Here is a 22883-nt window from a genome sequence, read left to right as displayed (position 1 = left end):
GAAGGACAGAGAGAGGAGACGTGAACAGAATCATGACACCAGTTTCCTTTGGTTGTCTCTTTCACAAACATACATTATACTTAATAAAGCATTTTGATCGTTTACATTTCTTAATATTATGTATTAAACATAATTGCGTTGCTAGGCAACAGCATGGGTCCATTCTTACTTCCTGTCAGCTGATGCATTCGCTGACATCAGCAAATGGAACCTTCAGATTGATGACATCATCTTTGCCTTGATGCTTTAGAAGTTTGCAGGTCTCAGCTGTGACGGTGAATTCATCAGAGCATCAGTCAGAAGGCAGAAGGAACTGTTCCAGTTAGTGTCAGATCATTGCAGAAATAGGTTTTGTAGCAAGCTAACATTAGGTAGACTTGCACGTCTATTTTAACGAGATAATCTAAGTGAACTCCATTTTTGTGGCTTTAATTCAGTTGAACAATTATATTCAGTTTGCTTAACAACAGGTCATTTCATCACCGCAGTAGAGATGGAGATGAACAATAGAGATGAGATGGAAGTCAAGCTCGAGATTCTGCAAAAAGAAAATCAGGAAATCAAGTTGTTGCTGGAGCAGGAAAGGACTTTAAGGAATAAGCTTGAGATTGAAGGCACTAAGAAGAAGGAAGCGATGCTGAAAGCATATACAGAGAATGCAGCAGAGCTATCTGGGCAAAATGTGAATGTGAAAGCCCAGAAAATTGAGCACAACGTCTTGCGCGTCAACAATGAGGACCTGAACATGAAATACGGAATGCTCCAGAGGTCACACAAGAAGGTCGAAGCAGAGATGGCTGCCTTGAGAAAGGCAAACCAGGAACTCAAACAACTGAAAGAACCCTGTGTTGAAGAGAACGCTGTAGAGATAGCTTCTTTGCGTGAGAGAAACCAGGAACTCCAACAACAGAAGGAGCGTTGTCTTGAGGAGAAAACTGTCAAGATAGCTGCTTTGTGTGAGAGAAACCAGGAACTCCAACAACAGAAGGAGCGTTGTCTTGAGGAGAAATCTGTAGAGATAGCTGCTTTGTGTGAGAGAAACCAGGAACTCCATTTACAAAAGGAACGTTATGTTGAGGAGAAATCTGTAGAGATAGCTGCTTTGTGTGAGAGAAACCAGGAACTCCATTTACAAAAGGAACGTTATGTTGAGGAGAAGGATGCAGAGATAGCTGCTTTGCTGAAGGAAAACCAAACACTGAAACAAGAGAAGGAGCATTGTGTGGAGAAGGAGGCGAAGGTGGACAAGAAGGAAAATGAGGTGAAGGTGGAACCAGAAGTGAGGCACAATGTTAAAATGAATGCCCTGAAAATTGAGCAGAAAGTTTTGCGCGGAAACTATGAGGAACTGAACATGAAATATGAAAAGCTCCTCAAGATGCATCATAATGACAAAGCAGAGGATCTCAAACAACTGGAAGAACCCTGTGTTGAGGAGAAGGATGCAGAGATGGCTGCCTTGCAAAAGACAAACCAGGAACTCAAACAAGAGAAGTTGCGTTGTGTTGAGGTGAAAAATGCAGAGATAGTAGTTTTGCATGAGAGAAACCACGAACTGGAAGAACAGAAGGAACGTTTTGTTGAGGAGAAGGATGCAGAGATAGTCACTTTGCATGAGAGAAATCACGAACTGGAACAACAGAAGGAACGCTTTGTTGAGGAGAAGGATGCAGAGATAGTCACTTTGCATGAGAGAAATCACGAACTGGAACAACAGAAGGAACGTTTTGTTGAGGAGATGGATGCAGAGATAGTCTCTTTGCATGAGAGAAATCACGAACTGGAACAACAGAAGGAACGCTTTGTTGAGGAGAAGGATTCAGAGATAGTCACTTTGCATGAGATAAACCACAAACTGGAAGAACAGAAGGAACGTTTTGTTGAGGAGAAGGATGCAGAGATAGTCACTTTGCATGAGAGAAACCACGAACTGGAACAACAGAAGGAACGCTTTGTTGAGGAGAAGGATTCAGAGATAGTCACTTTGCATGAGAGAAATCACGAACTGGAACAACAGAAGGAACGCATTTTTGTTGAGAAGGATTCAGAGATAATGAATTTGCTTGAGAGAATCCGTGAACTCCAACAAGTGAAAGAACGTTGTGTTCAGGAGATAGCCGCCTTGAAAACACCATGGTGGAGAAGATTCATTAATTTCCTTTCTAGTATCGTCCCAGATGTCCCCGACGACTACCAAGAAGGCAGCCTTGACAATGAAACTTTAGAAAACATGATAAACAACAACAGATTTTAGTAAGACATAAAAACATTTCCAGAACAGACTAAAGCTCAAAATGAGTGAGCAATAACATATAATAACATTCAGTCAGGATATATATTTAAACAGTTAACATTTATTAGATCAATTTATTAAACATCAACAAAGGTTCCAGAAGATACTTAAGCGGCTAGAGTATCATTAGTATAGTATAGTAGTAGTAGTAATAGTAGTAGTAATAGTATAGTTTTTTTTAGGCTAGAGTCTAGCCTCTAGGGGCAAAACAATTACCTTCATTTTAAAATTCCTTCGCTTCTAGCACTCCTAAAAAACAGGAAAAGGGTAGCTAAATAAAGATCTGGTTAAATTTAAAAGGTCACCCAGAACATACTGTAGGCGATTTCAAGCCATTACAGTTAAAAAAAAAACCTGATCCATTACGCATACAAATAAATCCAGTAGAGACTTAAGCGGCTAGAGTATCGTTAGTATAGTATAGTAGTAGTAATAGTAGTAGTAGTAGTAGTAATAGTATAGTTTTTTTTAGGCTAGAGTCTAGCCTCTAGGGGCAAAACAATTACCTTCATTTTAAAATTCCTTCGCTTCTAGCACTCCTAAAAAACAGGAAAAGGGTAGCTAAATAAAGATCTGGTTAAATTTAAAAGGTCACCCAGAACATACTGTAGGCGATTTCAAGCCATTACAGTTAAAAAAAAAACCCTGATCCATTACGCATACAAATAAATCCAGTAGAGACTTAAGCGGCTAGAGCAGGGGTGGCCAACCCGCGGCTCTCGAGCCGCATGCGGCTCTTTGCCTAGTTTCATGCGGCTCTTCAGTTCATATCGAATTTTATATGTGTGAGTTTGGGGGAGAGACACTGACTCCTGACTAGTGTTGCACGGTGTACCAAATACAATACTTGAAAGGTACCACAATACCCTGCCGTTAAAAACGGTACGATTCCTCCGTTTCATTAGTAACGGTACTTTAAGAATGACGGAGAAAAGTACTCCGGTGAGAAAGCGCTGTTTAATAAGAGCCGTGTGTGTTCAGCGCTCTGCTTCCACTCCCTGCACTGCAGCCGTGCCTGCAGCCCCTCCCTTCTCAAGCACGCTCTAAGTCCCTCCCCTCTCTCGTGCATGCGCTAGCTGCCAGAGCATGTGAGAAAACGAGAAGCATGGCTGCAAGTGGGAGTGCAACTGCCGCTGCGCCTCGGCCTGTCTGTAAGACATGTATTAATTTTATTTAATACGAATTCTTGTCATTTATTTTATTTATTGTTCTCATTGTTTAAAAGTTTGTGTTATGGTTCTGGTGTGAAATAAAGCACAATAATTACATTTAAGACTGTTTCCCTTTTTTTAAGAAAAGTATCGAAAAAGAATCGGAATCGCAATTCTTGACTTGGTATCGAAACCAAAATGTTGGTACCGTGACAACACTACTCCTCAGAGTTAAACCTGATATTTAGTAGGTCTGTTAAGTATCGAATGCTGATAATTCTGACGTAATTTGGCCGGTCAAAGTTGTTTGGGCTCGGATAAAATCGCTCCGTTACTTTCGTCCCGTGTTACTTTCGTCCCGGCTCTCCCTACGTGTGTATGTGTGGTGTCAGGTGTCAGTATGAGAGGATGCCAGCGCGTCTAATTTGGATGTGGCCCAAGAGCCAATCACAATAATACCTGCGATGCAGTGAACCAATCACCTTTGAGGGGGGGAAAACCTATCGTTGATTAAACATTATCCAGTGTTTCCCCTACCATTGTCTTGGAGGGGCGCTGCACCCCGCCAACGGAGCCCCGCGCACCCCCTGAAATTCAAGGTGTTTAAAAAATATATATAATTTTTTTTTTTTAAATATATTATATAGCACCAAATTGCAAATAATCTATAACTACTGTCACTTTTCACATTGAACATGAGCTCTTTTATTAAATAAACTAAACGCTTTCATTTCAAGTTGTGAGTTTAGTGTTTTTGACCCTAAGAAACACTGATGCATTAATCAATAACAATAATCCACAGCTCCTCTCTCTGCTCCAGAGGATTTAAAAAATATATATCCCAATGCCCAAGCCCGCCTTAACCTGCCATCAGGCCCTGGGGCTTTTTTATTTTTTTTTGGTTTTGTAGGCCCCCTATTTAAACAACAAATCAAAGTCATTTATAGCCTCGGCAGGCTCTGTGATCGCACTTCTCCACTCTGCCACGCGCGCCTGGTCCTCTCCTCCAGATGAGTGACGTATCGGGCCTCCCTCATGTATCTGTCCGGTTGCCGTTGGCTCCCCTCCACGTAGCAAGTCCTCGTCACTCAATCACTCGCAATTTCAATAAATCACATGTGAAACATATTCTCATTCTGATTGGCTGTTAGGTGGTGCCCACTGACTGTTTCGGAGTCATCATTTTTGAGAAAAATCTCTGGAATCCATCGATCTGATTGATTAGCGGAGCAAATTATCAAAATACTACGGAGGGAAGATATTTTCGTTTGGATTACTGGTCTGGGGGAAGCTCACAAGTGTGTGTGTGTGTGTGTGTTTGTGTATTTTTGCGTTTGTGTGTATTGTGTTTGTTTCCCGGGGAAAACACTCACGAGAAACACCGGCTGTTGTCATGCCTGCTGTTAGTATTATGCCGAAGCTTCAAAGTTGTATTTATCATCTGAATTTGCCGAAACAAGTTTAATATTCTGAAAGCCAAGACTTTGTTTATTTGAAACCAGATGAAAACAAACTGTCACGGACCCTGCCGTGTTATCTAAGATTACTATACGCCTTACATTCATAATTTCAGCGGAGGGAGGGGAACAGCAGAACAGCAGAGTGGCGAGGGAGAGCTGTCTTCTTCCCTTTACAAGCTTCAAAAATGTATTTATCGTGTGATTTTGGAAATAAAAGTTTAATATTCTGAAAGCCAAGACTTTGTTTATTTAAAAAAAAATTAAAAACATCCGAAATAAAAAAAAAATTGGCTCATGATAGGCCCCTGATCTCCGTAGGCCCCTGGGCTTCAGCCCAGGTCAGCCCGTGCATTAAGGCGGCCCTGCCAATGCCACAAAAATGCATCAGTGACGTGGTTGAAATCTTGTCTCCAGAAAACAAAAAACTGAAACAAGCGGTATCAGTGTGTTTGATGTGGCTCTTTGCAGTAACATAGAAAAAATGTGGCTCTTAACCTCTGACTGGTTGGCCAACCCTGGGCTAGAGTATCGTTAGTATAGTATAGTAATAGTAGTAGTAGTAGTAATAGTATAGTTTTTTTTAGGCTAGAGTCTAGCCTCTAGGGGCAAAACAATTACCTTCATTTTAAAATTCCTTCGCTTCTAGCACTCCTAAAAAACAGGAAAAGGGTAGCAAAATAAAGATCTGGTTAAATTTAAAAGGTCACCCAAAACATACTGTAGGCGATTTCAAGCCATTACAGTTAAAAAAAAACCCTGATCCATTACGCATACACATAAATCCAGTAGAGACTTAAACTCACAGTGATTGTGCAGTATTGCCCTCTAGAGAAGAACAACATCTAGTTAGATGCAGTCTTTACATCCATTACAAAATGTCATCTGTGGAAGCCGTGGCGCTGTAAAAAGCACGACCAATCATCTGAGCCGGCCCGGCAAAAATAACTGGATGGCCTACCTGCCTGTCAGCCTTCCATCTGTGCACAAACTTATCTTGTGCCCTCATTGGTCATGTGCGCGTTCGTGTGTGTTGGAGGAGGGGCTCTGTGAGGAAGTGGCAGATTTTTTCCGGCTGTGTATTTTCAAATTCTAGCGCATTCTAGCTGGTTTCTCCAAAATTACCTACCCCACCTTTAACAGCTATTAGATCTGGTTAAAAAAAAAAAAAGATTCGTTAAATATAGAAATAGTTTCCAGAAGAGTCTCAGTGTGATGTGCAGTTTTAGCCACTAGGGGCAAAAAAATAACCTTAATTTAAAAAAAAACTAAAACAATTCCTTAGCTTCTATCACCCCTAAATAACAGGAACATTTCAGGATATATATTTAAACAGTTAACATTTATTAGATCTGTTTAAACATTAACCTGTTAAGCAACATTTTCACAAAACTGTGTCTCAGGGCTTCTTAACATTTGACAACCTATTAATGTGTCATACCCACTTAACGGGAAGACACTCAGCTAACTGACGATATGAACCATTTCTACCGAAACAAAACACAACTCTAACACCAAGCGTATGAATTAGCACTAAGCGAAAGAGTGCTAACGCACTTAACTCACGGTAGAAATATGTTATACTTCATCGAATCTGCACAAACATATCATAAGCTGAGATTCCACAGATTCCAATGATATAAGTATCATCACTGTGTATGAGAGCTTCCGGTTTTGGACATGCTGGCTGCGCATCACTCTCATTCACCAATGGTAATGTTTAGATGGATTTAGGAACTTCCTCTCGATTCTATTGGCTCTAACGGTTCAAAAGAGGTGTCAATCACCAACATCGACCAATGGGTTCCAGAGATATGGCAAATACACCCAAATGACCCCATACTGTAGGTGGGTTTTCTTTTTCTAAATCTCTCTAAAAAGGTCAAATTTCACTTGTTTTGCATCAATCTTGATACAGGGTACTTATTATATGTTATAGTCTGGATTCCTAAAGCTTTTTGTCTCCAATCCCATAATTCAAGGGTGGTTTTCACCCCCTTCTACCTCACACAATTACTGCAACTCCGCACACCCCCGAAGCACAACACCCGGTCAGCTACAAGCATCCTGTTAAGCCCCTGTCACACTGTCCCGAAATGTACACCCGATGGACACACGAATATTGAATTGTGAATTTCGCACGATGATGGCCCCGAACCACACACAAAGGCAACATTTACATTACATTTAAGACATACAACTGCAACGAAAGTAGCACAAACAATTATGTTACAGTACTATGATACTGTACTGATATCTTCAGACTTTGTTCTTTACTTTCTCCGTCTTTATATGTAGAAGATATTACGTTTTCTCCGTAATGTTGTTGTTTCCATAGCAACAACAACTTCCTGTCAACTCGCCTTCAAAATAATATATTATATCCTTTTCAGTTTCACAGAACACAAATTGGGTTATTTACATAATATATTTACATAATTTTGTTGTGCAATAAAACAACCAGATGGATACACGATAAAGGAAATGTTCAAATTCGGCTCTGATCGTAGCAACATCGGGCCATTCGTGAGGGCATCTTAAGCCTTCGTATGACCGCCGGTGGAGTTTCTCAGGCTCCGGTGTTACCGTTTAACTGGTTACACCGGGGAACTCGTTACGTTACGTTAACGGTAGGAATGGGGCGTGTACTTTGAGGAGCCATTGTCGAATAACCAGGAAATACACATTTTGATCGCTTATTTTGTTGTTTACATTTATCTTTTGGTATATTTGGCTCCATGGGAACACTTTGATGCACATTCAGTACCAGTGTGTGAGGTTGTGGTTGCGATGCCGATATCCGGACGCGTAGCTACAGCGAGGACTACAAAATGACAATGAGGTGACTGGGGATGTCTGTTCAAAACATTGCAAACGTGAATAAATCATTTCAAATATGTATTTGTCTCCGACTTTCATTTGTACATCGTTGTTAATGTGATGTTTAGTAGCTTTGATAGCTGTCCATACCTCCAGACAGCCTAAAAATAAGACACAAGTTGTTTACTCACAGCCCGAATGCAGCATCGAGATCCGTGGCCAGCTGTGATCCTCTCCGATTAACTTGTGACAGGACTTCTTTAGCTATTCTCCAGCGAGCAAGGTTTTTATTAAATACCTCCATTCCTCTCATCACAACAAGACTCTACACTGTGCAGAAAAAAAACAACATAAATGAAAATAACCATACGGAGCACGGAGCAGGAGGATGCTGGCAGGTGTGGTACAGGGTGTGGCAACGCAGGTGGTGATGGTAGGAGCACAAGGAGCTGTGCCTCGGAGGCAGAGTTGGGTGTAACGCGTTATAAAGTAACGCGTTACTGTAATAATATTACTTCTGTCGGTAACGGAGTAGTGTAACGCGTTATAATTCAGTAATCACACTACAGTTACTAACATTGCCCCGACACGCGTTACTTCGTTACTTTTATAAAATAATCACACTCACTGACAGACAAGAGGGGTTTCCGCCGCAGGTTTATATCGGTTTATATACATGTAGGCCTATGTAATCTGCGCGACTTGCGAGACCACATCTCCACGTGCAGTGCTGCATAAACATGGCTGAGTCTTTTCATCTGTAAACTCCCTCAACGGGGCCGCTCGCTCTCTTTTGTTGATAGCCCTCTCACGGGTGAACAGTTCAATGTCCCGCTTTATTGTAGGAATTCTGCCATGTCTCTACCACTTTAGTTTGACCATCTCTGTTACTAAGTTATGGAATACTAAATAAGTAATTAGGATAATGCGTCTTGAACTGGTTTCATTCATTAGTGTCTTGACGTTTCACAGACTGTTAGCTTGTTGTGTGGCTGGTAGCCTATTTTAGAGCATATAAAAAGAAAGACATGTGTTATGTCTTCCTTAATGCAATAGTAATTGGGGGTGCAAGTGGAGTCTCGCAGAGGCAAAACTGTGGCGCGTTTACACTGTAGGTGCGCCGCAGTCTGCGTGATCTGCCTGTAGGGAGGGGCGGGCCGGCCCTGCGAGTAAAGTAACGAGTAAAGTAACGAGTAAAGTAACGAGTTACTTTATGCAGAGAGTAACGAAGTAGTGTAATATTTTACTTTTTTTTAAAGTAAAATGTAATATATTACTTTTTTTTAGTAACGACCCCATCTCTGCTCGGAGGACAACGTTGGTGGCGGCCGCCTTGATGAGTCAAGGCTTGGGCTCGCTAACTCAGCCCCGGGGTTTGCCGAGGTCAAGCTTGTGACATTAAGGCGTGCTGCTGCAACGGCAGGTGCAGGGTCGCCAGCAGTACCATCGACTGCAGTTCTTTCATCGCTATTTCGTTTGAATAAATCCTTAGACCTTTTAAGCCAATTTCTGATGTCCATTTTGTAATTCAAACAGAAATGGGAGTCTACAGAATGCACAATAAACAAATCCAGAATAGGCGGCAGAGTGTGACGCTGTGATTGGTCTAAATGTGGACAAATCACAAATCACAACAGACACATGAATTTATTTCAGGGGGTCCGGGGGCTTTCCCCCCCGGTAAGATTTATTTTTTAATTTTGGAGTTAAATACATCAATCTGGTGCATTTTGAGGGGCAAATAAAGAGACTAGATTACATGTTACTTGTTCGATGCTTTTATCCAAAGCGACTTGCTCAATACTGTGGACAATCCCCACAGGAGCAATTTGGGGTGAAGTGTCTTGCCCAGGGACACAACGACAACCCGACTGCAGTCGGGTTTGAACCTGTGACCCCCTGATCCAAACACCTACGCACAACCCACTGCGCCACACACCTCCACGTAGATCTATGGAAAAACCCATATGAAACAGAACTGTTGTAGAGCCGATGAACGGGAGTCAGAGGCAGTGCATTCAGAATGGATTTCCACACTTTATTATTATTAATCCAGACAACGTGAGTACATGAGCTGCTCTGTGTAACTAGCTAGCATGAATGAACTCTCACCCCGGTACCCTCACTAACGGGTCCGGGTTGCAACACACACTATAAGCCACAGTGAATTATGTCCCGTAACTGTCACCACACAAGCCCCCCCAGAATTAACTCGTACACAAAGTCTGTGCGGCGGGGAGGAACGACAAGCTGACCACCCCGACTCCGAAGAATGGGAGCCGGGGAGGCGACCTCTGAAGGGGCGGCCGCTGGAAGAGATGGGGCCGGAGCCGCAGGCCCCAATTCTGTGACAGGCGTCGAGGCCGGGGGGCGTCTCCGTCGCGGAGGTCGAGCCAGCACCACCGGCTGGTCTAAGTCCAGGTAAGCAGCCTTCACCCGGTCCACCGAGACGTGCTCGGCTTTGCCACCCAGGTCGACCACCAGGTGCTTGTCCCCGTGCTCCAAAACCCGGAAAGGTCCATCGTAAGGGGGTTGTAGGGGGCCTCTGTGCGCGTCGTGCCTGATAAATACGTGCCCCGCGGAACCCGGCAAACTTGAGTACCGTGCTGAGTAGTAGGGACCGGAGCAAAAGACCCAGCGACGTCCTGCAGGAAAGCCCGCTGGGCCGTCGCCGACCAGGGAGCCGATGCATTAGGGAGGAAATCCCCAGGAACCCTCAGCGGCTGACCGTATACCATCTCAGCCGTAGAGCACTGCAGGTCCTCTTTAGGCGCCGTCCTCAGGCCCAGCATCACCCAGGGAAGCTTGTCGACCCAATTCCCATCCGTGAGGCCGGCCTTCATGGAGCGATAGAACCGCTCACAGAGCCTGAGGGTGATAAGCGGTAGTCCTGTGCAGCTTAACCCCCAGACCACTCGCCATGGCGTTCCAGAGCTCGGACGTGAACTAGGAGCCCCTGTCAGAGGGAAAATGTCTGACGGGGTGCCAAAACGACACACCCACGTCGCAATGAAAGACCTGGCAATGTCTGCGGCTGATGTCGACACGAGAGGAACCGCCTCCGGCCAACGGGTTGTCCTGTCCACCATGATGGACATGGTAGGAAAAACATGACATGGTAGGAAAAGCCCTGAGAGGAGGGCAATGGACCAACCAGGTCGATTTTGACGTGGTCAAACCTCCTCTCAGGCACCAGGAAACGCTCCAAAGGGGCCTTCGTGTGGCGGTGCACCTTAGCGCGCTGACAAGCACGCATAGCACCTCCAGCTGGCGGGAACGACTGGCCGCGACAGGCCCGTGGAGACGTCACACAGGAGGGTAACGCCCACTTCGCCGAACACCACGTCCTCCAAGCGCAGCCCCGCGCCCTCCACCTTCAGAGCCTGGACGTCGGGATCTGTGACCTGGTCCGCCGCCATGCGAGTATAGTCCAGGCCCAACTGGACGGCACCGATGACGACTCTGGAGAGGCAATCTGCCACCAGATTTGACTTGCCAGCCACGTGCTTAATGTCCGTAGTGAACTCTGATATGTAGGACAGCTGCTGCTGCTGACGTGCCGACCAAGGCTCCGCCACTTTTGACATGGCGAAAGGTGAGCAGCTTGTGGTCAACAAACGCCGTAAATTCACGGAAGTGCCGCACGGCCAAATAAAGTCCAAGGAGCTCTCGGTCAAAGGCGCTGTATCTGCGTTCTCTGGGCGTCAGCTGGCGGCTGAAAAAGGCGAGCGGCTGCCAAGCGCCCTCCACCCACTGCTCGTGCACCGCGCCAACCGCGTAGTCCGACGCGTCCGTTGTGATGGAGATGGGAGCCGCAGATGATGGGTGTGCCAGCAAAGCCACCTGAGCCAACGCGGTTTTGACCTAAGCAAAAGCGGCGTCCGCCTCTGCTGTCCAGTCGATCGCCTGGACGGGGGTCTTGCCTTTCAACGCTTCATACAGTGGCCGCATGATGTGTGCGGCCCGGGCGATGAAACGGTGGTAGAAGGTCACCATCCCCAGAAACTCACGGAGCGACTGGGCTGTGAGCGGGCGAGGAAAAGCCGCAACAGCCTCCACCTCTGAGGTGTGAAGAATTGAAGTAAAGTGTTATGGCAAAAAGTTTAATACAGTGTATTTCTGGTATATTCATTTTATTGTCATCTAATATATGTGTATTAAAACTTGGATGGACAAGTCCATTTTTTCCTCTTAAATATAGAGAGGTTTTTTATATTGATGTTCCTATAATGATGTCCCATTTTTAGTAGAAGTACATTTAGCGCAAATGGTCTTTTCTTCCACTTGACTTTTTAATAATCAGAAGGTGGTTTTTTGGCTATTTGTGAGTAGATAATGGTACAGGACAATCTGTGATTTCTGCTTTAAGTAAAATAATTACCCGTTGATAAGTATTTTTCAGAGAGTCATTTTGGGCTTTCGAGGGCAGAACTCAGTAGATTGTCTGTAAGAGTTTTCTGTATAATCTGGAAGCTTAAATGAATAAGAGGAGGAAATATGTCAATTATTGGATCTTCTCAAATATAACATACCTTGTAGGGGTGTAACGGTTCACAGAAGTCACGGTTCGGTTCGTACCTCGGTTTGGGGGTCACGGTTCGGTACGGGTTCGGTACAACAAGGAAAAGCAAAAAAAAGTCCCAAATGCATAATTTGTTTTGCTGTTATTTATTTTTAACAGTAGTGCAAGTTTTGGTATGAAAATATGGAACTCTAACATTTGGAATCATTAACTGTATTACACAGTTAAAAACAAACCACAAACAGTAAGACACACACACACGCACACATTATTATTGGCCATATTATTTATAATGGCTGTCAAACGAAAAGGTAAGTAAAGGTAAATAAGGTAAATAAGCTGTACAACTAAAAAGAATGTCTTGAAAATATTAAAATAAATAATAAGAAAGTGTTTCAATCACAATTAATAAAAGGCAATACAGAACTGTATAACATCTCCTGATAAAATAAATACAATGATAAATATAAAACAAAATACAATCTGTACCTTTAGGAGCAATGTCTAACATGTTAATGTTAACTTGTGAGTGTGTGAGGCTATTATGCCTAAATAAAGGTACTCAAGCTTTACTCTATTTTCAAGTTTTTCTTCAAAAATATGTGTTTGTACGTTGTCAGTAGTGAGGGCAGATCTTTTGGTGGTAACTATGTCACCTGCCGTTGAGAAAACCCTCTCGCTGGGGACTGAGACTGACTCGGATGTGATTGAGCATGTTTGACGTGTTACCACTAGCATACCGCACCGCTGTCAAACAACGCCGACACACCGTCCTCGTCCGATCCACAACTCGCACCCCATCATTGTTGTAGTCCACAGGGAACCTGAAATGTTCCCACACACCTGATTTAAAAGAAGCAGGTGGGTCTTCTAGCTCCTGTGTGTTGTGTGAACTCGCCATAGCTAACTTTTCTTCTTCATGTATTGTGTTCGTTTTGTTGTGTTTTGTTCTTGTTCTTCATTTGTTATTTACGGGCGGCTGGCTTTTAGGCGCAATACCGCCCCCTGGATTATATATAGTGTAATACTGCCCTGAGTGACAGACTTTTTTCCCACTCGTAAAAAAAGGCGTATTCGCCGTGTGACTGCATGTGCCGAACCGTGACGTCTGAACCGTGACGGTACGGGACGAATACGGATACCGTTACACCCCTAATACCTTGATTACAGTTTCCAGATACTTGAAGAAGTCATGAGATGATGTGAGTCACACAGTTAGAGACAATGGTCCTTTTGATTTATCAATAGATGCATTCATTTTAAGTAAGCTGACTTCAGAGTGGAAGGGAAGTTCAGAGATGGCCTTAGGGTATGGGAACAGTTAATCTTTGTTAGTTAACTGATCCTAAGGAGGTCATGAGATGATGACTGTTAAACCCCAACAAGTATGGCTTTCATAAAGGCAGTGGCGGCGCCAGGGTATGGCTGGGGTAGGCTACAGCCATATCAAGAAATGGCTTAGCCCTACCTTAGCCCGACCATGAAAAAGTATGTTAAAGTAAGCATGTTGAGAACACGGATTGCGAAAATCTACCGGTCGTGTCCATAACATGCAAACTGATCCTGCTATAACAAGTGCACGTTATATTTCTCACAGGCTCCGCCCTCTACTGGACTCTATGGGTACTACCTTACCCTGCGAGCATTCTCCCACTGAGACTTCTATAGACGTAGCCGGCCTTGGGCGGGCCTACCTGAATGCGCGCGCATCACACCGTATAAAAGGAGGCCTCACCTCCTGACTATCATCCTTTTCTCTTCAGCAGCGGAGGTGATTCCACGAAAGACTGAGAGACGTTTAAAAAGAGTTATCATACCTCCAGGGAGTCGCCACTGCTATATTCGAGTGTTTGGGGGACCAGGATATGGCTGAGGCGGTGCCATTCACGTTCGCCATTCCTTCCGGGTCTGGCGTCCATGGAAGTCCACCGCCCAGGGCTGTACTCTCCCTGGATGATGATCATGGCGGCGGGTGTGTGGGCTACTCACTCATTGCTAGAGATGCCCCCGCCTCACCAGGTCAGAGCGATTATTGGGCCGCAAGGCCGAATAAGTAGCTTGGTCCACGGGCCTTGCCCCAGGCCCGGTTCCCCTGGGGACCGGTGCTCGGTGGCTTCACATGATATAGGGGTCGACCCTACTTCATCACAGGCCGCCGCCGCCGCTGCCCGCCGTGTGATGTCCCTGGGATATCACGCCGCGTGGCACTTTCCAAAGAGGATTGTGTTGATCTCCTGGGAGCCCCCCGTGTTTACGGAGGGCTCTTTGGCTCAATCTCCTTGCTCACGGGATGAGGAGTAGTCGCAGCGTGGCTGCTTCTTGCCCATTCCCAGAGGAAGAAACACTGTCCTACACTCCCCGCCCCCGCTGTAAACCCCAGTATATGGAGCCAGCAGGGGGGCGTGTGCACGTGAGTGGAATAAACCGAGTGCTGTCAAAGCACTGTGCGGGTTCAAGAGACGCTATTGCCGGCGTGCTGTTGTCAGAAAACACACCTTGCCTGGTATAATAGCCCCGATTAATGCATTTCACCGTTGCAATGGGAAATACAGCATTAATACGTGGGCGCGCGGCCCTCGTGAGAGTGGCCACGGTGCGTTCAGGGACCCCCGCAGGAGAACGGTGGTTTACGTTTGTAAACTCTAGTTCTGGAGTGAGGTATGTGTGTGGGAAAAATGCATTCAGTAAAGACTATTGCATTTATCCCAGAGTAAGAGTAATTTCTCTCCACAATTCCACTTTTCCCCATAATGTCCGTTTCAAAGAGACGGCATTGTGACGGCGCGCGCGGCCCCCCTCCCCCGAGGGCGGGCCACGGTGCGTTCAAAGACCTCAGTAGAGAGGTGAGACGAAGGGAGAGGTGACGAGACGGAGATCCCGTGCCCGCGGCGCCCTCCACCTCTGCGGCCCACCCCGTGGAACCGGCGTGCCGGCACTCACGGGGACGGGCTTTCCGTCTTTACGGATCTGGCTGGCGGGGGGAGAAAATCTCTCCGCCCGGGACGAGGGGGCGAATCCCGCCTCCTCCCTGTATAGTGCACAGATCACTACGTTTTCTAAATAGAAATGAGGTTGATCTGTATCCAAGTCTAAGTGTCTTTTGTTTCCACAAGGGCCACACTTACACACAATGTTAACCGTACAAATTCCCCATTCGCTGCCCCATGCTGCAGCTCCTGTAAAGGAGGTGGCTAGTGGGCATGCGCAGATGAGAGGGATGAACCGCAGGGAGTGCTATCTAAGGGAGAGCACTATGCGGGTACAAGGACATTATGGCCGGCGTATTGCTGTCAGAGAACACACTACGCCTAGAGCAAAGACTCCAATGCAGTTTTCCGTAGTGGTAAAGGCTGCATTATGGCGGAGCCCGCACTCACACAAGAGCGCGTGGCGGTGCGTTCAGGGACCTTAGTAAAACACACTACGCCTATAAAGACTCCGATGAATGCTGTTTACCGTAGTGGTGAGAACAGCATTAGGGTGGAGCGCGCGCTCACACAAGAGCGCGCGGCGGTGCGTTCAGGGTCCTCAGTAAATAATCGGCCCTTTCTGTGTCAACCCTCCATGGGCAAATCTTCCCTTCGCGGGGAGTTTTTGCGGCGGAACGGGTCACCAGAGAGTATCACAGCTTCATAGCTGCTGCCCCACACCTGAGGGCTTGTCCATTAACACAATGTTCTGGGGAATGGAAACTCAGCTGTGTGCTTACAAGGTGGAGGGACAGGACGCTGAAACGGGGCCATTCACTCCAGTTTTGCAGCGTCCCACTGTACCACATGTCTATACACTGTACCAATGTATCACATGGACCACTGTCTTGTGGGTGTCCCACACCCACCTTCTTTATGGGCATGCAAGAGGTAAATCTTTCCTCCCAGGAGGAGATGTGTTTCCTCTCAGCAGAGATTCAGGCTCTGGTGCAGAAACAGGCTGTGTCTGTTGTGCACCCTCAGCACAGAGAAAATGATCTTTATTCCATGTACTTCCTGGTTCTCAGGAAGACAGGGGAATTTAGACCTATTCTAGATCTCAGCGGCCTGAATCGCCACATTTCCTGCAGGAAATTCCGCAGGTTAACTATGAAATAGTTACTGGGGCTTGTGCAGCCAGGCGATTGGTTCACCACCATCGACCTGAAAGACGCGTACTTTCATGTAGAAATTGCTCCAGAGCACAGAAAGTATCTGCGTTTTGCCTTCCAGGGAATAGCCTACGAGTACAACAGGCTGCCGTTCGGCTATTCCCTATCCCCACGCACATTCAGCAAATGTGTGGCCACAGCGCTTCAACCGCTGCGCGCACACGACATGAGAGTTTTATTTTACATAGACGACCTCATAGTCATGGCTGGGTCACGGGAACAGGCAATGTTTTGCACAGCACAATTGATCACACACCTGACCAAATTGGGCTTTGCGATCAATTGGAAAAAGAGCACCCCCATACCTCACCAACGGGCGCTGTATTTGGGTGTGGTGCTCGATGCAGGCGCGTCGCACGCCACCCTGTCAGAGAGCAGACGTGCGTCCCTTCTTCAGGGGGTGCGCAGGCTGCGACAGGGGGCAACAGTGACAGCTTTTACTGTCATGCAGACATTGGGTCTCATGGCGGCTGCTCACATGGTGGTCCCGTTAGGGTTACTACATATGCGCCGCCTGCAGAGGTGGTTCTCCAGCCTGCGCTTGGATCCCAAGAGGCACAGGCGGCGGCTGGTGACCACCCCCCCCCCCTCAGTGGAGGGCAACCTCCGGTTTTGGGGGTCTCCGGATCACCTCCGGAGGGGGTCTCCACTGGGACGGGTGACCTCCTACATCACAGTGTTCACGGATGCATCCAGAACAGGATGGGGAGGGACCTGCCTGAAGAGCGCTATAGGTGGTCGCTGGGCTCTAACAGAGTCTCGACACAGCAACCTCCTAGAGCTACGGGCGGTAGTGTTAGTCCTCCAGCATTTCAGGCCCCTAATTCAAGGGAGGCATGTAATGGTCAGGAGCGACAACAGCACCACAGTGGCTTACATCAACAGGCAGGGCGGAGTTCGATCTGCCGCCTTGTTGACCACAGCAGAGGAACTGTGGTTATGGGCTTCAGAGGTGGTGTTATCTCTGAGAGCCCTCCATATCCCGGGACTGGAGAACAGAGGGGCCGACCTCATGTCGAGGAGCGGCCCCCTGCCATGCGAGTGGGTGCTTCACCCGAGGGTGGTGAAGCAAATCTGGGCCCAGTTCGGGAGAGCGGAAGTGGATCTGTTCGCCAGCCGGCGAAACAGCCACTGTGCCCTGTGGTTCTCCGTGGCTCGGAGCGACGACCCACCCTTGGGGGTGGACGCGTTTGCACACGAGCCATGGCCAAGGAAGCTGCTATACGCCTTTCCACCGCTGCGTCTCATTCTCCCCCTCCTGAGGAGAGTGAGGCGAGAACGTCTGTCAGTCATCCTAGTGGCTCCGGATCGCGTTGGGGCGCCGTGGTACTCAGAGATGACACAGATGAAGGTGGGCCAGCCCTGGGCGGTTCCCCAGTTCTGGGGGCGATGTCTCAAGAGGCAGGTGCAATCGGGGCGTTACCCACTCTCGGCCGTCCTCTCCAGGTTTGGCTCCTGAGAGGGACAGGCTGAGACAGGGTGGATTGTCTGATAGTGTTATTCAGGCTATCCAGGCAGCTAGAGCTGGATCCACCACAGCCTGTTACAGGCCAAGGTGGCTAGGATTCCAGCGATGGTGTGAGGAGCGGAGAATAGAGCCCCTATCTTGTGAGTTAGGCTCTATTTTATCCTTCTTACAGTTACTGGTGGACAGAGGGCTTGCGCATTCAACAGTGAAAGTGTATGCAGCAGCCATCTCGTCCTGCCATGAGGGATTTGGCGGCAGGTCAGCCTTTAGTCAACCACTGATGTCGCGGTTTTTACAGGGGGTCAGGAGGCTGCGCCCAGTAGTGCACGCCTCCACCCCACAGTGGGACCTGCCCCTAGTGCTCGAGGCTCTGGCCTCGGGGCCGTTTGAGCCTCTGGAGCTCTCCTCTCTGAAAGCATTGTCGTGGAAAACAGCTTTGCTTCTTGCCTTAACGTCAGCCAAAAGAGTGTCCGAGTTAACTGCTCTGTCGGTGCACCCGAGCTGTTTACAGATCGGGGTGACCAGAGCGGCGCGACACTCAGACCGAACCCCTCCTTTGTGCCCAAGAGCCTAAGGAGTGCGTTCAGGTCAAGGGCTATTCAGTTAGGGGGTTTTAGTCTTCCCCCCCATGGTGGGACCAGGGAAGCTAAACTGCACCTCCTCTGCCCGGTGCGTGCGCTAGCATGTTATGTGGAGCGCACGGCTGCCCTTAGACGCACCGAACAGCTATTCGTGTGCTTCGGGGGCGGGGTGATCGGGAAAGCTCTGTCCAAGAAACGCCTGGCAGGCTGGCTCTGCGAGTGCATTGCACATGCCTACGGACAGGCAGGGAGAGCCTGCCCCACGGGGGTTCATGCACACTCCACACGGGCTGTGGCTGCGTCAACAGCCTTATTCAACGGTGTGAGTGTGGAGGATATATGCACAGCGGCGTCTTGGTCGACGCCAGGCCCCTTCATAAGGTTTTATTTCTTGGACATGTCGGGCTCTTTCTCCTCGTCTGTGCTTGCGGGGGAAACACAGGACTGGTAGGGGGGAGGGGGGTTGTGGGTCAGTTGGCATCTGACCCCCTCCCCGGACGTAATGCACCTTCGCTGTTCTCGGGCCTTCTGAGGGTCCCGGGAGGGGCGGGGGGGCGCACTGGGCCCTTACAGGGCTGGAGGACTACTCTCCTCCTGTCGAGAGGCAGGAGGGGGGTAGCCCTCCACACTTTAGTCCACACACTCTGCACGGGGTCAGTGTTTGAGTGTGGGACGTGGGCTCTGACGCTCTCCCTGTTATCCTTAGGGATTCAGGGAGGCAGGCGTGTAGTAAGCCCATTCGGGGCCGAGGGGGCTCTCCCCATCCGTCTATGGGCGGGGGGGGGTCCCCCGGCACTGTTTTTTGAGCACACTTTCTGCGAGGTAAGCGCAGCAGGGTGTGCTCTGTCAGCCACAGCCCAGATTTCTCCTCGGTTACAACCGGGTTAAAGGAGAATGTGGGGCAGCAGCTGCTGACCATAAAAGCCGGTCAGGGGCAGTAGGGTGGAATATTGTTGTTGGACGACAGTGCGCGTATACATCGCAGCTCCACCCACTGTACCCATAGAGTCCAGTAGAGGGCGGAGCCTGTGAGAGATATAACGTCGGGTTACGTATGGTAACCCTTGTTATATTAGCACAGGCGGAGCCCTCTACCCAGGGCACTGTCTGTCCTGTTCCGCTCGCTGAAGAGAGGTGTAGGATGATAGTCAGGAGGTGAGGCCTCCTTTTATACGGTGTGATGCGCGCGCATTCAGGTAGGCCCGCCCAAGGCCGGCTACGTCTATAGAAGTCTCAGTGGGAGAATGCTCGCAGGGTAAGGTAGTACCCATAGAGTCCAGTAGAGGGCTCCGCCTGTGCTAATATAACAAGGGTTACCATACGTAACCCGACGTTACTGACGCAATAAGGTTGAGACCATTTGGGCTTATGCTAGAGGAGTGCAAGGAATAGTCTAAGTAGTGGGGGAGTTTTATACACTAAAGGTGTGAAAATTCTCTGGCGTTATAATATCAGCGCGGCCGCGGTCAGATCAAAATGCCTCCGAATGCAATTTGAATAGACCTACAGCCAATCAGAGCAAAGAAACGTTGGGTCTGCTGCGTCATGCATTACTGATACGTAGATAAGTCACGTTCACAGTGAAAAGTCCCAAACTCGCGCAGAGTAAATTGCAGACAGACAGCAGAACTTCTAGGATTAATTGTATATTTCGGATGGATAGATTTGTTCTTAAACGCCCTCGCATTGAGGTACAAGTCGAACAGGTGCCAGAGTCACACGACCCACCTGAAGAGTGAATAGTCAGTTTTGAATATATTTTGTAATAGTCATTTGAAAAAGTGTTTTGTATGACAATAGAGACACAGGCCACCTGTTGTGTGCTGTGTCAGTCTCTCTCTGTTTACCTGTGTCTGTCTGTCTGTCTCTCTCTCTGTCTCTCTCCCTCACTCTCCCTCTCTCTCTCTCCCTCTCCGTGTCAATTCTATATGCCAACTTTTCTTGTTTCTTCCGCTGCGTAGCATGTTGTAACAACGTGGAATTAGCAGAATAGGCTATTGTATTGTTTAACTCACACCTGTTGCTCTCGATGTAATTTAGCTGATAAAAGGAGACTAATAAAAGCCTCACGCTTGGCGTTTCACTGTCAAGGGGGGCGATATAGCGTGTATGTAATTACATTGCAAATACTGACTTGAGCCCCACCACTGTATGGGTTAGCCCTACCATAGATTACCCAACAAAAATACTCTGGCGCCGCCACTGCATAAAGGAAAACATGTGACATTGGTGTGGTGAGCTGGAGGATAGGATGTGTGTGCGTCAAACATGCATAGGGAGGATATGTGTGTTTATTGTCGTAGCTATGTATAATTAATTACTGCTCAACCATACCTGTGTTTGTGTTATATTGATTTCTCTCTGTTTTATTCTTTCATGTTATAAGTACTAAATTGCCACCACATTTTGGAATAGTTGGTTTAAACAGATGTGTGTGTTAAAGATGTTTTAGGGGGAATGTGTGTGCGTTCTGTTAAAGAGTCCTCTGTCTGTGAAATGATATGACTCCAAAGCATGACTGTGGGACTGCCTGAGGGTAGACAAACACACACACACACACACACACACACACACACACACACAAACACACACACACACACACACACACACATACACACACACACACACTGTAAGGAGATGGAATCAACAAACTGCTGAGTCACTGTCTTGGGCTCGCCCAGAAGTGAAACTGGCCAATGGAGAACTACCAGCTCACTGTCTTGGGCTCGCCCAGAAGTGAAACTGGCCAATGGAGAACTGCCAACTCACTGGCTAGCTCGCCCAGAAGTGAACTCGCCAATAACAAACAGCTAGGGAGGATGAACCAACACAACTCCTCCCCGCTTATGTGTATACATACTGTAACATTCTTATGCTCTGTGCTGTCTTCTGACTGACTGTCGTGGGACGTATCTCACACGGTGGTAGAATTCAGCCCGGAGCACTCTGTATTTGGTACTGTTGCAGAGTGTTCTGTATTGTGTGTTGTTATTTTCTACCAGTAAAACAGATTATTGTTTAAACTTCTATCCTGGTGCTTTGAGTTCCTTCTTTTGTAATTTGACTAGCGCATCATCATCATCATCATCATCATCATCATCATCATCATCATCATCATCAGTCATCAAGGGACGCACGGAGCAGAGGTGAACCTTCCACCACCGCCATTGGGTGGTGCTCCAACAGGTGGGACAGGTGCTCCAGCACTGAAGCGCTGGCGACGAGTATGTCGTCGAGGTAGACAAACACAAACGGCAGGTCCCGTAGCACCGAATCCATCAGGCGCTGGAACGTCTGAGCGGCATTCTTGAGTCCAAAAGGCATCCGCAGGAACTCAAAAAGTCCAAAAGGCGTTATCACTGCTGTCTTGGGAATGTCCAGGGGGTGCATGGGCACCTGGTGGTATCCACGCACCAGGTCCACCTTGCGGCACCGGATAGCGGTCAGGCGTAGTGGCGTCGTTGAGTCGTCGGTAATCCCCGCACGGGCGGAACCCGCCGTTCTGTTTGGGGACGACGTGCAGGGGGGAAGCCCAAGGACTGTCGGAGCGGCGGACAATTCCCAGGCGCTCCATAGTTGCGAACTCCGCCCTCGCTACAGCCAGTTTAGAAGGGTTCAACTGCCGGGCCCTGGCGTAGACAGGAGGCCCCTCGGTAGTGACGTGGTGCTCCACGCCATGCTTAGTGGTAAGCGCAGAGAAGGTGGGCAGCAACAGGTCTGGAAACTCGGCCAACAGTCTGAAAAACGTGTCTGCCCCCGACAGCGAGCCCGACAGCCCGTCGTACGCTGCGCTGCCAAGTGTGCACACGAGGGAAGAAAACGTTAAGGCATCAACCAAACGCCTATTCTTAACGTCCACTAAGAGTCCCATGGGCACACAAAAAATCCGCTCCGAGGAGGGGAAAAGAAATGTCCGCTGTCCTCCGATGCACAAACACATAGGCCTCACGCCGTACATGCGAATGGGACCGCCGTTAGCCGTCGTCAATCGCGGTCCGTGCCCACCACGGGTGACGTCTTCACTCAACGCTGGAACTACGCTCCGTTGAGCGCCCATGTCACACAGAAAGAGGAGCCTGCACGTGCCGCCGACGCTCAGGGCCACTACTGAGCGCCGGCCCCTTTGTTTCCCGGGGGTTTGTAGCTGCACGGAGCGATGCATTTCTTCGCCATTGTCCCGAAACGTGCGTGGTAAAAGCACTCTCCGGCGTCTCCACGCCGGCTCGATACAGCCGTGTCCTGCCTCCGCCACGCTTTCTTGACTGCAGATGGGCCGCTGAGCGTTGCGGCTAATGTCTCTGCACCAGGCTGTTGTGTAGCCAGGAAAAAACGATCCGCTTCCTCAGCCAAGGCACGGGGCTCCGTGACAGGCGTGTTGGCCAGCGCCGTCTGGACCCGGGGAGGCAAGTGACGCAGGAAAATCTCCGTGAATAAAATCCGGGGATCTTCC

General features: G+C 48.1%; 1 protein-coding gene across 1 annotated transcript in view; it reads left to right on the top strand.

Annotated features, from left to right (window-relative positions):
• The first annotated feature begins 493 nt into the window (after positions 1-493).
• Positions 494-22883, top strand: part of LOC117557092 (synaptonemal complex protein 1-like) — a 40657-nt gene continuing 18267 nt past the window's right edge. The window contains exon 1 of the mRNA XM_034232776.1: positions 494-1828. Within this exon, the coding sequence (XP_034088667.1) occupies positions 494-1828 (1335 nt within the window). The remainder of the gene's footprint in view (positions 1829-22883) is intronic.

Source organism: Gymnodraco acuticeps, unplaced genomic scaffold (genome assembly GCF_902827175.1).
Source record: "Gymnodraco acuticeps unplaced genomic scaffold, fGymAcu1.1, whole genome shotgun sequence".
NCBI lineage: Eukaryota > Metazoa > Chordata > Actinopteri > Perciformes > Bathydraconidae > Gymnodraco > Gymnodraco acuticeps.
Note: the sequence above shows the minus strand (reverse complement) of the source record. Positions and strands in the feature narration are given on the sequence as shown.